At 42.5% G+C, this 13407-nt stretch overlaps 2 protein-coding genes and 1 long non-coding RNA gene across 3 annotated transcripts; 1 reads left to right on the forward strand and 2 right to left on the reverse strand.

The window, feature by feature from the left end:
- Positions 1-153: 153 nt before the first annotated feature.
- Positions 154-11301, reverse strand: LOC134194061 (oxidoreductase HTATIP2-like). The gene is made up of 6 exons (XM_062662964.1): positions 11161-11301; positions 1597-1699; positions 1043-1164; positions 830-973; positions 672-774; positions 154-617 (listed from the first exon to the last, which is right to left on the reverse strand). Exons 1-6 carry the CDS (start codon positions 11248-11250, stop codon positions 325-327), a joined length of 855 nt encoding a protein of 284 aa, XP_062518948.1. The 5' UTR covers positions 11251-11301; the 3' UTR covers positions 154-324.
- Positions 7690-9782, reverse strand: LOC134194306 (zinc finger BED domain-containing protein 4-like). The gene has a single exon (XM_062663234.1). The coding sequence runs from the start codon at positions 9642-9644 to the stop codon at positions 7809-7811; it is 1836 nt and encodes a 611-aa protein (XP_062519218.1). The 5' UTR covers positions 9645-9782; the 3' UTR covers positions 7690-7808.
- A 213-nt stretch (positions 11302-11514) lies between the features above and the next one.
- Positions 11515-13208, forward strand: LOC134194174 (uncharacterized). Its single transcript, XR_009972152.1, has 3 exons — positions 11515-11664; positions 11739-11813; positions 12790-13208. It is a non-coding gene; the product is annotated as an uncharacterized LOC134194174 (long non-coding RNA).
- Positions 13209-13407: the final 199 nt, after the last annotated feature.

A 13407-nucleotide genomic window follows, 5' to 3' on the forward strand; every position in this document is an offset into this window, starting at 1 on the left:
CGTCTTGATTGTTCTATTCAGGATTTAGATATCTAGAGAGACTTCAGTCAGGTTTTCTTTCCGTACACATTACAGCATCTAAGCCCTCGCGGTAGGTGAGTGTCGCAAAACGTGCAACCTTTTCAAAGTTGATACAGTAAGCATGTCCGACCGTGACCCGCCTGCATCTTAAAATTATGCTCAATAACATGCAGGTTAGCTCTAATGCACGCGTTTAGCCACAATACAACACGACACAAATGCATACTAAAACCAGCAGCAAACAACACAACATGCATGCATGCACGTTCAGTAGCTATAGTCATTCAGTCAATAAGACAATAGTTAGTCTTCTTCTTTGTCGTATTTTTCATTTGTCGTTCCGTCACCAAGTGAATCACTTTCTTTATTTGATCGATCACAACCTGGTTGCTGACCAGCCTCGTCGCCTTCGAAGGTCGCACCATTGTCTCCCTTCTTAGCCTCGGCTTCTTTTGCCTGCCTCGCAAACTCGAAAATATCCCTCATTGAATATCGAGAAATTGGGAGGAAATCATCTTTTCTTAAAGCATACTGCTCCGACTCTTCCCTTAGAGCCTTTCCTAGGTCTTCAACACGAACGCTCTTAAAGAAGAACCCTGCAGCAACAAGATATGTCACGTGATGAATCTTAACCAACCACGATTACTCACTGGAAATTTTTTCAACGATACTGCTGTTTTGGCTTTTGTAAACAACTGTTATTCTCCAGATTGATGTTCTTTCGAAGCCGAGAGCCTCGACAGCATCTTCAGCCTACGAAACTTTTATTAGTCAGTTGCACTCAAAATACTAACAATCACAGAGTCACCTCGCCCTTGACTTTCAAATAGTTAAACCAGCTACTTGAATTCGCTCCATCTACTGACAACATGCTCACGTGACGAACTCCTGCAGCTTTAGCAATCTCAGCAGAACGCGCAACCAAATGAAAGTCGACGAGTCTCAAAGTATCCTTTACAAAGTATTACGCAAATCTTGCCACGTCAACATTATATAAACGATATCGAGTGCATGCGATTACTATTGTCCTGCCAGGCTGACGTCTAGCTTCGGCAAGAATAGTTCCAAGAGCCACAAAAAGCACATCCTTGCCCTCAAAGTAAGATTTCCAGTTCTCTACCGTAAACTTCTCCAAATCAAAATCTAAAGTAAACAGCTACGTACTCATATCGAAAACCGACAGAAACACTAATAATATAGACTATTTGCAGCATTCTGACAACACAACCATTTACTTTCTAGCAAACAGACGTTGCAATACACGTAGAAGAGTATGTAATAGTTCTGTAGATTTCTTACGATTGGCATTTTTCTTTCTTTCGAAGTAAAGTGCAGGTTCAGTCACAGGTACATACTATGACGTCGTCCCGTCTTTTTCGCGTCGCACAAGTAGCCCCACGTGCACTACATCTTAATTCATCTTGCAATGCACCATCTCAGCTAACTATTACCATTGATTGATATGTAAATCAACCATGTCTATTGTCTGATCTATGTAGTCTTTACTTTAATTACGTATCACAATTGCTGCCACAACTCCAGACTGTACACATTGACTAAGTTAATTCTTCCTACCAACAATTTCTTGTTTCAGCTTTTTGAGATCGGACTCCGTAGCTTTGAAATGTTCAGGAATAGTAGTTGTTCTTCTCCCCAACGATAGCACTTCAGTGTAAACCTGAGAAAATATGCAACACATCACAACTAAACACACGTGTATTTTGTCTATTGTATATTCCCCAACGTAGCATCGTACGTTTTTGCAGGCTGTCCGGGCGAGTTTTTTATGCTCTTTCTACCTAGCCGCTGAAGCGAATGTATTTTGATAGTAAGAGGCTACTGACGTGGCCGTTGATTATCGGTACCGTACGGTCAGCAGCCATGCATGTTACAACCGCGTGTTTAACACACACACACACACACACACACACACACACACAAGTGCTGCTTTTGGCCCAATTGCTGAGCACTAAACAATATTTCAAAGGAGTCTATCCCCACAAGGACGTAGCGTGGCATTGGCTATATCGGACTATAGCCCGCCATTTGTGACGTGGTCTTAAATTGTGTACTTTAAATACGGAAAGCTTGCAATGCAATCTAATCAAGTATTGGAATACCAAGGCTTTACGTGAGTCACATATGTTGCTGTAATAAAGAGACTTTTTATTAAATTATTAGATTACATACTTAGTATTGATGCTTAAAGCAACTGCATCTACTGTATGCGTAGTGCGGAGCATATATTGGCTAGACACAAGCGTACGCACTATAGCTCCCGATTGTAATATGCAAGTTTGAATTTGCCGGTTTTCCTCGTCTTGCCTTTGTCAATTTTTCTTCTGTCTGACGTGCATACACTACTAATTAGTTTTATGCTAATTAATTTTTTTAGTATAGAACTAAAATGTTCAGAGGCGGCGAGAGTTCGTTTGGATTGGAGGGGCGAAAAATTCCGTAACAGAGATTGCCGCCAATTCATTTTAACTGAATATGGCTGGTTTAATTATCATATATAGATTTTAATCTGTGACAGAAGTAGCAAGAGCAGCATGCACACAAATGATCACGACAATGTGTATCAAGTGAGTCAACTGCAACAACAGCGACTATTATTTCTACTTGCAAGCAACAAAACTTTCAAAGAATTTTCTTCGATCATCGTCCAGTATTAATTGGAGGGTCGATGCACCCCAATCCCGACATTGGAGGAGCGAACGCACTTCCTGCCCCCTGTTCCGCTGCCGCTGATGTTTCCACCAAGCGTTTGCACAAGTGCGGGTACGCTGGAACGTAGTGTGAGTTCTAGAAATCTGGCTAAACTTTGCAATGCTACGTAACACCCCTACTTTTATGGACACGCCCATTTTTCTTGCCTTTTAATTGTCTGATATGGTAGAATCAGTAGCAGATCCAGACTGAAAAATGGCTGGTGTATATATCTTATACAGATTTTGTCCTCACACGTATTAACAAGCAACAATTCTTATGACCATGCCTACAAATGATGGGCTATAGCCCGGTCTAGCCCAGTTTACGCTACTCCCTTGACATGGATGACGTTTTAGTGTTTGGGAAAATTAAGAATGAACACGATAAGCGACTGATCAATGTCCTCAATAGACTAAAGTCGACGAGAATTACACTGAAAAGACCCAAGTGCGAGTTTAACAGGAGTAGTGTTCTCTTCCTAAGACACACTAATGAAGGCTTACGGGTCGACCCCACAACAAACCAGGAAATAAAACGTTCAACAAATTTGACAGAGCTACAAAGGTTTATGAAAATATCTAATTTGTTAGACAATTTTTCTCCACATCTTGCTCAATTGATTCAACTCTAGCGAGAATTGCTCAGGGTAAAACGTGCAATGCTATTGAGACCAGCAAAAAAATGCGTTCACCCAGGTCAAAGTAAAACTAGCTCGCCATACCATCTTATGTTTATACAATCTTGCACAAAGAGTCAGAGTGTCCGCGGGTGCTTCCTCGCATGGAATAGGGCCAGGGCAGTCCTACTACAACAGTCGAGAGTAGCCTGGAAGCCAGTAGCATATGCCTCACGTGCTATGACTACGATAAAAAACGAGATAAGCGCAAGTCGAGAAAGAGGTTTTGGCAGTAACGAGGGCATGCGACAAATCTCAAATTGTGCTTTTGGCAGAACCTTCCACATAGACCACGACCACAAGCCACCTAGACTTCTGTTGCTTTAAAAAAGTTGGACAGTCTACCTCCTCGTATTTTACAATTCAGACTGCGACTTGCAAAATACTTTTACACAATAGAACGTGTTCCAGGAAACAGTCCTTGTATACCGCAGATGCACTGTAGAGAACACCGCTCAAAACTCCTGAGAAGTATGACCATTGCCTATGTCAGCAGAGAGTTTGAGAAAGTGCAAAGTAGCTCAACGTAACGACCCTACATGTTCTCAAGTCATTGAATACTGCAAGATATGGAGTGCCAAAATCAAAAGCGATGATGGCTCACAGATCGCAAAGAAGAAAATACAAGAGTTTGCGAAGTCTTATGAATTCCATCATCTGGCAATTGTCCGAGGTATTCAAGGAGCAACAGTTTTGCAGACAGAACCGTCAAAACTGTCAAACAGCTACTTTTCAGCAATCGGCACTTGGCAGTATCCGTGCTCTAGATCAATGTGGCTAAAAAATTGGGCTACTGCAATCGACTCCACAACTTCTAATTTCCTGTTGAAATCGCCGTATCCTTTGTCTTGGAGTTGTGGGCGCGATAATCCACGCGGAGACGCATTGAACCGTCTTTTTTCTTAATTGGGCACACAGGTGCTGCGTAGCCCAATGTAGATGGTCGTATCACACCTCGTCTTTGCAATTCCTGTACTTCTTCTTCAACTCCAGGTCTCCATTGCGTTGGCAAGTGACGAGGTCTACATGCAATCGGATTGTCCGTTTTTTAGCGAAATGTTGTGCTCAATGTGAGTTACATGTCCTTCGTTGCCTCGGTAAGCGAACACTTGTTATAAGTTCGTAGTAACTTCTCGAGGCAATTTTTCTGTTCCGTGGACAAGGACTCTCCTAGGGTCGTTTTTGCAATAGGTTCGTACGTTATTTTTCGAGTTTTTGTTGCATCGTCACATGTTTTGCCTTTACTCATCATAGCTTCAGTAGACTCGGCTATAAACGGTCACAGGGTCTTCCGTGACATTCAAGACGCAAACGGGGACATTATTCTCTTTACCTTCTTCCGCTACAGTTGTAAAAATCTCAGTAAATCAGACCGTTCAGTTAATTAACCGAGGCCCGGACTTCCGGGCTCTGTGTAGCTGTACCTGACTTGTAACATTTTGCTTGTTCCACAGTGTTTCTGCATAGTGGTTCTGAAGTCTGCCAGCTTGAAATTTCGTTGTGCGTGGCTGAGCGGCCGTGATGTTTTTGCAAAGATCACTAGTGTCGTCTTTAACAGAAATTTAGCGCTTGACGGAACTTTGCGAAGGAGAACGTGCATTGTCCATGACAGCGTCTGTTTGTCGGACGAAGCGGCTCGGCTAACCTGTAAGTACGCTAGTGCGTCTCTATTCAATTTTGTTTTACGGTATCCAAAGTCAGAGCGAACAGACGCCTAATTAATCTAAATGTGCACGTGCATGTTTTCCCACATTGATGTTTTGTTTTAGCTCTGGGGTCACCTCATTACAACAACCAAAATTGCGGTTAGACGGATAGCTGTGTAAATACAGTACAGTGTACAGTAGGAGACGTCTAGCTAGAGAAGCGGCACAAACAACAAGACCCCTACAGAAGCTGCACAATTTTGACATTGCGCAACCGTATGAAGACGCTAACAATTTATTTCGTGTATTTATTTTGGTCACGTGACATGACTTGCTCACACAAAAAAGCATGCAACGCGTCGATAGTGCATATTAATAGTATCCTCGCGGTGCACAACCGCACAAAAATTATGGCGTCGTTGGCTGCGCAACAACGATAAACTTGTATCTCTTTAATATCTATAAAGTCTGATCTGTCTGTCTGTCTGTCTGTAACATCAATCACGCTTAAACTGTTGGGCCGATCGCCACGAAACCGTGTATGAAGACTGCGTTCCACACCACAATGCAAACGTATGCCTCAGTATTTAGACGGTCTCCTCTCTAGGAGTCGACACCAAGTGAAATCTCGCGACGACGTGACCGAGGTGCGACCTCGAATTTACGATCCCCGTGCACATGCCACGAGAATATCTGTTTCATACCTGGGTTTTGCTCTACCGATGGTATCGAGTGTATTCAATTTCTGTACTAGCCGACGCAAGTGAGGCATAAATGGGACATCTGTTGGTATTACAGTGGCAATCAAAACCATCTGGCCATACGGTATTTAGATGGCCCCCTTTTGAGGGTTAGAACTCAGAGACAGAACAACCACAGCGGCAGCAAGAGCTGTGGAGAGACACATGACCAACGCGGATTATATCGACAGGCTACGGACAGAATAGCAACTGCGGCAGCAAGAGCTGTGGAGACACATGACCAACGTGGATATCGACAGCCTTTTACTCTGATAATGCCGGCACATGCTACATGAGCAACACCAGTATTGCTTTCGTTCCTCAAACGGTAACAGTTACGGTTACGGGTAAAAGGCATTTCTACGTACGTACACAATAACGTGAGAAAGGCTGAAACACCCCTTACTTCATATGTCTAAAGGCGTCGAAGACATAGAGGCAATAACATGACAATTAATTTGCGTAGAGCATCTTACGTATTTCGTAGGGGCTAATATGTGTTGTTTTTAAGTTAATACGTAGGATATGTAAAAATATGCAACCCAAGCTGCACCTGCCTAATGTTACCCGGGCAACGCCAGGTCGAGATGCTAGTAAACGATAAACAATAAATTGTATAGTTTTTATCTGTTAATAAATCTTTTGTGGTAGTAGTTTTGAAATAGAATTAAATTGCCTGAGTACTTTGCATTGCAAACCACGACTCTTTGATTCTTCGCCAGACCGCTACCTAGTCTAACCGCTCGACTAGCGAGACTACAGCTCTACCAGTTGTCAAAGGTGATGGTCTAGCGACGCTGCTGTGCATGTCCTCTCACCGCAAACTTGAAAATATCAAAGAACTGAAGCTGAAACTAAAACTAAGATGTGTGTGTGTGTGCAGAGTCTGATCATTGTTTTTGGCATGCAGAGTCTTGTCACTGTTGTGGCGTGCACTTAGCCGTCCACGAGGATTTCACACGCGCACAATCAGGTGCCAGTGCACTTAGCATAACCAATTATTGCTAAGCCAATCAGAATTTACAACCGAGATTCGGGTTGTAGAAGCTGATTGGCTAAGAAGGGCTATTTCCGAAATCATTTTAGTATCGACTTGGTCCAGACTAGAGTTCGCGCGCTTCGCGCGCTCTCTGGTCTGGAAGTTCGAGGCTAGTTTGACCGTTGCACCCAATTAGCAAGTACGCAAAACGCCCAATTCCAAACAAATCTCTAGAAATTCGTACAAAAACTCAAACTCACATCTCTCTAACCCATTAATCAATCTATATTCGTTGACAGCGCACCCAAAACGATCCAATCACGTAACGGCGGCGTTCCTGAGCTAACATGTACTATGTTAGCATGCGTCGTCAGAGGGTGCTTTCACACTGACCTTAATTAAAATTAAGCTAGCTGAGTAAACACTACCATATGCAACATGTAATTACCGGGTAATTGACCTAGGTTAACACCTGAGCAGCGTTCACACAGCACAGAAATGACCCACTAACCAATCTAGATACTAATTATGTATATCTTGTCATTGTTGTTCCGTCAATGTCTGGAAGGTTTGGAAGGTTTGGAGGGTTTCGTCCTCTCACTAGAGACATGATGTTTACAAGCTACATCTGGTTGTACATTCTGCACAGCAACACTAGGAGAGTACTAAAAAACCTCTCGTTGCCGACCCGCTTTTCTTCGTCTTCTCCTTTTCCACTGAAGACGCGCCCGTGTAGCTTTGAAGCGCTTATAGCACATTCTAGAAAACGCGCCATTCTTCGCTAAGCCTAGAAGACGGAGTGACCTAGTTGTAGGCGGAGCGACCGAGTTCTCATCTAGCTTGCAAGTCGGTTAGCGTTAATTAACCTATAGGTTAGCCGAAGTCATTACTTAGAACCAGTGTTGCACCGATAAGAGAATTTCGCCGATATACCGATAACCGATATGCAAGCACACAATGAACCGATACCGATAGCCGATACCGATATCTGATAAATTTATACTATTTTGTAGATACTAGATAAAGAGTGATGTTCATTTTTTACATATGTCAAAGTTCTTCTTAATAAATAACAATGTTTCTGTTCGCTCGGGTGCTAGCCTGTTACGTTTATCATTACAGATGTTGCCAGCATCAGAGAAAACCCTTTCTGAGGGAACAGATGTTGCAGGGGCACTTAAGTAGCGTTGTGCAAGCTCTGACAGAAGTGGAAATCTTCTGTTGTTTTCCATCCACCAGCTGTCACAGCTGGCCTGGTGAAAATCTATTACTGGTTCTGACAGATAATGGTCAATGTTCGATGGAGTCTTAGAACTTGCTGAACAGGAGCCCGTTTCTTTTAAAATATCTGAGAAACTTCTCCAAAGTAAACTTTGAGGTCTCTTAGGAGAGGGTGGGCAAGTGTCCTCTGCACATGAGTCAGGATCTGATTTTGTTTCTAGCAGTAGTTCATGACATTTCTCCTGAAGAAGACCTCTAGCAAAACTTCTTTCTGATGTGTCACTGAAAAACTTGTCCTTGAATCTGGGGTCCAACAGTGTTGCTAAGACTAAAGAGTAGTTATCAGTTATGTCCGAAAATCTCTTTTGCAATGACTTTAGAATCTCATCCTTCATTGACTGAATTCCTTTGTCATTATGTTGCTCTTTCAGCGTCCTATGAAGCATTCGAACAAACGGAATGACTAATGATATGATCGATGCATTAGATGAGACTGCTTTTGTGATTTCCTCGAAAGGTTCAAGTACCTCAATAACTTTTGCAGCTATTTCCAGCTGTGTTGCTGTCAGTTGGGGAATCCTATACTCTGAGGAATAAGCAGCTATGGCCATCTTTTGTTCTATGATTGCTTGGAGCATGTAGAGGGAGGTATTCCATCTGGTTGATACATCTTGTGGTAGGCGGTGCTGAGGTAATCCGAGACTAGCTTGAATCTTTTGCAGACGTGAATGGGCAAGTGATGAATGTTTAAAGTGACTAACAATTCTGTGGCAGACGGCAAGCAGATCTTTAACTACTTTTTGAAACAACAGTCCATCCCCAATGACTAACTGTAGTGTATGGGCAAAGCAGCCATAAGATGGAACACATGCTTCTCTCATTCCCTTGACCATGTTAGCAGCATTGTCTCGCAGCACCAAGTGGACTTGGTTCTTCTTTATGTTCCAACCGTCCAACATTTGCAGGAAAGTATGACACAAGTATTCACCAGTGTGAGCCTCTTCCAGTGGAAGGACATGAAGGATAGCAGATTTTCTTTCAAAATCATCAGTTAACCAGTGAGCAGTAAGACTAAGGAAGTTTGCAATACCATCATCAGAAGTCCATCCATCTGTGGTAAAACTGAAGAAAGACACTCCATCCACCTGTTTCCTGACTCCACTCCTCACTTCTTCATAGACCTTAGGCAGAACTGTCTCAGTTATGTATCTTCTACTAGGAAGAGAATACCTCGGCTCAAGCTCACGTAGCAGACGAGTAAACCCGACATCATTCACTATTGACAGGGGCTGTGAGTCAAGGGCAATCATTTCAGCGATTAATTGATGCACTCGTTGTGCGCGTGAATTATTGATGTCCCATTTCCGTACGTCCAGCAACGACTGCTGGAGAAAGCACGCAGATGCCTTGGTTTGCTTTCGGTCTTTAGCCTTCACCTTCTCCTCCTCTATGGCCCTTTCGTATGCCGCACTCCTATCTTGGTGTCGAGTTCTCAAGTGATGCTGGAGATTTGTGGTGTTGAAGGTTTTTGTCGTCTGTCCACCGCGTGATATCTTCATCTTGCAAGCCTTGCAGCGAGCGAATCTTGCGTCCTCAGTTACCTCAAAGTACTCCCAAATGGGAGACTTCCGTCTCGTCTCCGCCGACATGCAGGCTACTCACGTGGTTCTACAGTACCGTTCTGCATACGCATGCGCAATCTATCGGCGAGCACCTACGCGCAATTTACCGATTCCCATACGGTACCGATATGCCTATATCTGCCGATAACCGATAGCCGAATCTTGTGTCCTCAGCTACCTCAAAGTGCTCCGAAATGGGAGACTTCCGGCTCATCTCCGCGCCTACTCACGTGGTCCTACGTTCTGCATACGCATGCGCAATCTATCGGCGAGCACCTACGCGCAATTTACCGATTCCGATACAGTACCGATATGCCTATATCGGCCGATAACCGATAGCTGATCCGATTATCGGTGCAACACTGCTTAGAACCAATTTGTTAAATGGCGTCTGGAGCTAAATTAATTAGAGTTAACCTACTAAAGGCCTGTCCACACTAGACCAGAATGGATCGCGATTCGATCGCGATCCTGCCGATCGCGATCCAATCGGAATAGCGAGAGTCCACACTGCACTTTGAAAGCGATACCTCCGCCTCATTTCGCTATCACGTGACTGATGACCGATGTGTATGTGTGGTTTCTTTGCTTGTTGAAAGCGTTGATACAGCGACGTAAGGTGAGCGAGAACAAAGACGAGTGAGGAGTGCTAGATGTTCCGACTGCACGCGTAGCGTACGTGAAGGTAACGCCCACTATTTCTAATTGGATGCAACCGATCGCGATCGAGTTGCAAGTGTGGACAGCGTTGCGGTTGGATCACTTCCGCCCAAACCAGCACGCTTCAGATGCGTATAGCTGCATAATGCTGTAAACATGCTGGAATACAAAATAACGATTCTTGTCAGCCATACGTACGCTCACTTTGCGGTTGATGTAGACTGCCACTGCATGGTGTACGTGTTTGTCTGCTTTCCTTAGCAATCTTACACTACAGTACACTCAAACTCCCCTTACCCGGACGCCCCATATCCGGGCACGTGCGTCTACCGGGCACCCTGTATTGCACAATTGCATCACGTGTATTGCTCGTGGTCCACGTGCACGAGGTCGAGGCAAAGGTCGTGTAATCAAAAGTCCAGCACTAGTCCAGTTTCTTGTCGACAGATAGCCATACTTAGGTGCTAGTTTCTTATTTACAGCTTGTAAGACTTACCTGAAGATGTCTGAGACTAGACCAACGCAGACGTCTGCCCCGCAGAAGCGAAAGAGGTCTGTGATGACGCTCGAGACAAAGATCAGTGTACAGTGTACATGTACATCTATTATGTACGTATGTGCATTCACTTACATGTAGGGATGCAAAATTGAATGTTAATCATACAGGTGTACATATTGAGCAAAATGTGGGGGTGTTCCCAGATGTGGCCGTTTCTGAGTTATGGGCAGTGTCCGGTCCCAAGCTGCCCGGATAAGGGGAGTTTGAGTGTACGTTTATGTCTGCTTATCGATTTTTGGCACGGTTAGCGCTCCACAGTGCATGCTACAATCTAGACACATACCAGTTCTAGGCTAGCCTACTACACACGAAACGTGTACTCACAGGAGAGCAGACAATTTCTCCTAGAATATGCCTTCCACACTCTCCAGTTCCTCCGACAATAACAGCTCGTACACCTCTAGCGCTTGCCATTTCTTCTTGCAAACAACTACCGCAGTCACCCAGCTAGATCCGGTTAGGTAACGTACGTTAGATCATGTTACGTGCCTTTGGGTCTTTACAGGGCGTAACACTAACGACGTCATCGCCTACCGCGCCGACGATTTGATTCGCTTTTGATGCATTGTCGTTTGTTAACGGCGTGAGGCTAGAGCCAAATAGCCTCGAACTTCCAGACCATAGTGCACGCGAAACGCGAGAACTCTAGCAAATTTTTTTGGGTCCACTACACACACACATCCCGGATATCTAGCCCGGATAAGTTTAACTTGCACGTCCACAGTAGACCATTCTCACATGCACAAATGGCTAGTAGTTCGAAATGTGAGGTGTTATGCTGCCAGATCGTGGGAATTGCGCTTTCTCTGCGATCAGTTACCACACTGAGTAAGCAACAGTGCCTAGTGAAAGGAGAGCCCCAATATGGGGAATGTTGGTTGCTACAAACCGTTTTTTTGCAGAAATCGACTTTCTCGAGAAACAATTGACTCCAGAAAAAGCTTTTCGTAATGCAACTATCATACAAGACGGGAGAGGTTTGTACATTTTGCTAGTTAATTGATATTAGTTAATTAACTAATTATTAATTTATTAGAATACAGTATTTAGTAACATTAAAGCACAATTTATGTATTTATGGTAGTATTTTTGAACCTTAAATGTGATTTAATAAATATAGTAATTTATAATTTATAAGTATATATATATATATATATTTTTAGAGAGAGAAATAATATTATATTTTATAACAAACTACTAACTGACAAAACCAGCAAATCCCAAGCAATTACATCAGCATCTAACATTAATCTACTATGTATCATGCGAGCATTAAATTTTCACAAATTAACAGACAGTTGTTGCATTACATTATATATATGGATAATGTGTGTTAGATACCCACGTAGGTGGGTTTATATAAATATATGTATTTCTAAAAATATATATATATATATATTTTTATATAATAGTTACTATATATATATAGATATATATATATACTAGTAACTATTGCAGAAGAACCCGTTTTTAATTAATCATGTACTCTGCTGTTACTGCAATTAATTTGTTTGCATAAGAAATGTATGGCAAACAGGTAGGATCACAGGAAGCTGTTGATCTGCGCCATGGACAGTCTGTTGCCACAGAACACAGTTTTTCATTAGCCTAAAATAGAAGCAATCCATGATCCATTTTAACATAAACAGGAATAACTTGTTCTGAACACTCTTTCTGAAAACTCTAACTACAATCTGTTCCTCTCTAGATCAAGGAATATGAACAATCCAGGATATTTGTTGTTGTTAATATGTAGTGGTGAGCTAATATTTAGTGGTGGAAGTTTTGATTGATGTCTACAGTCAATGTTATTAATTAAATTTATATAGTAAATGTCGATTGATTATTGCAGTTAATATTTATTGATTTAATACATTTCATATTTCTTTGATTAGTAACACAGTCAATATTGTAAATAGAGTCAACGTAACTTCTTTATTCTGGTTGTTGCAGATTCTAGATGAGTAACCTGGATAACTTCCATTGTTGCACCTGCCAGAAGACGAATTACATGTGTGGTTTAGGCATAATTCACCTATGTTTCGATTAATTAACATTTTCTGGATCTCGATAAGGTACTTGCATGCAATGTCTCGGTTGTATGTACTGCACTTGTAAGTCAAAGAAGGTTTGAATTTTTTGTTCATCTTTCGAGATTCTCCACAGAGTTACACAGAAAGTGCCTTTTCTTCAGGGAGCTGTCGTGACCAGTTTTCTGAAGAAATGAGTGCAACTAAGTTTGTATAGCTGCATTGCATTTTGACTCGTAGTGCTTTTAGCTATTGTACTTTGTACATTTGATAGATTATTTGAAGGATTGTTTGGGAGACCAGCCATGCTGAAAAAGATTTCTGAATAAATTTGCAACATGATGGTGTATCTATTTATATCTATAATGCTCACTTGAACGATCTGCCATTCATTGTGTCCCTGGCTGTTAGATTGGGAGTTGCTCTCAGATAGGGCTCCATATATGAGGGCTAGCTGTTACAGTAATTCTGGTTTCAAAACTTGATAAATACCAAAGGGCGGTGTTTCTTTACTATGTTGAGATGGAGCAGTTGATGATGC

Source organism: Corticium candelabrum, chromosome 18, assembly GCF_963422355.1.
Source record: "Corticium candelabrum chromosome 18, ooCorCand1.1, whole genome shotgun sequence".
In the NCBI taxonomy this organism is placed as follows: Eukaryota; Metazoa; Porifera; class Homoscleromorpha; order Homosclerophorida; family Plakinidae; genus Corticium; species Corticium candelabrum.

Bases quoted from the DNA above. Each gene is read 5' to 3' on its own strand.
- LOC134194306 (XM_062663234.1), bottom strand. From the start codon at position 9,644: ATGTCGGCGGAGACGAGACGGAAGTCTCCCATTTGGGAGTACTTTGAG.
- LOC134194061 (XM_062662964.1), bottom strand. From the start codon at position 11,250: ATGGCAAGCGCTAGAGGTGTACGAGCTGTTATTGTCGGAGGAACTGGA. The intron at 1,700-11,160 runs GTGAGTACACGT...ATATTTTCTCAG, and splicing joins GAGAAATTGTCTGCTCTCCT to GTTTACACTGAAGTGCTATC. The intron at 775-829 runs GTGACTCTGTGA...AAAGTTTCGTAG, and splicing joins ATTTGAAAGTCAAGGGCGAG to GCTGAAGATGCTGTCGAGGC.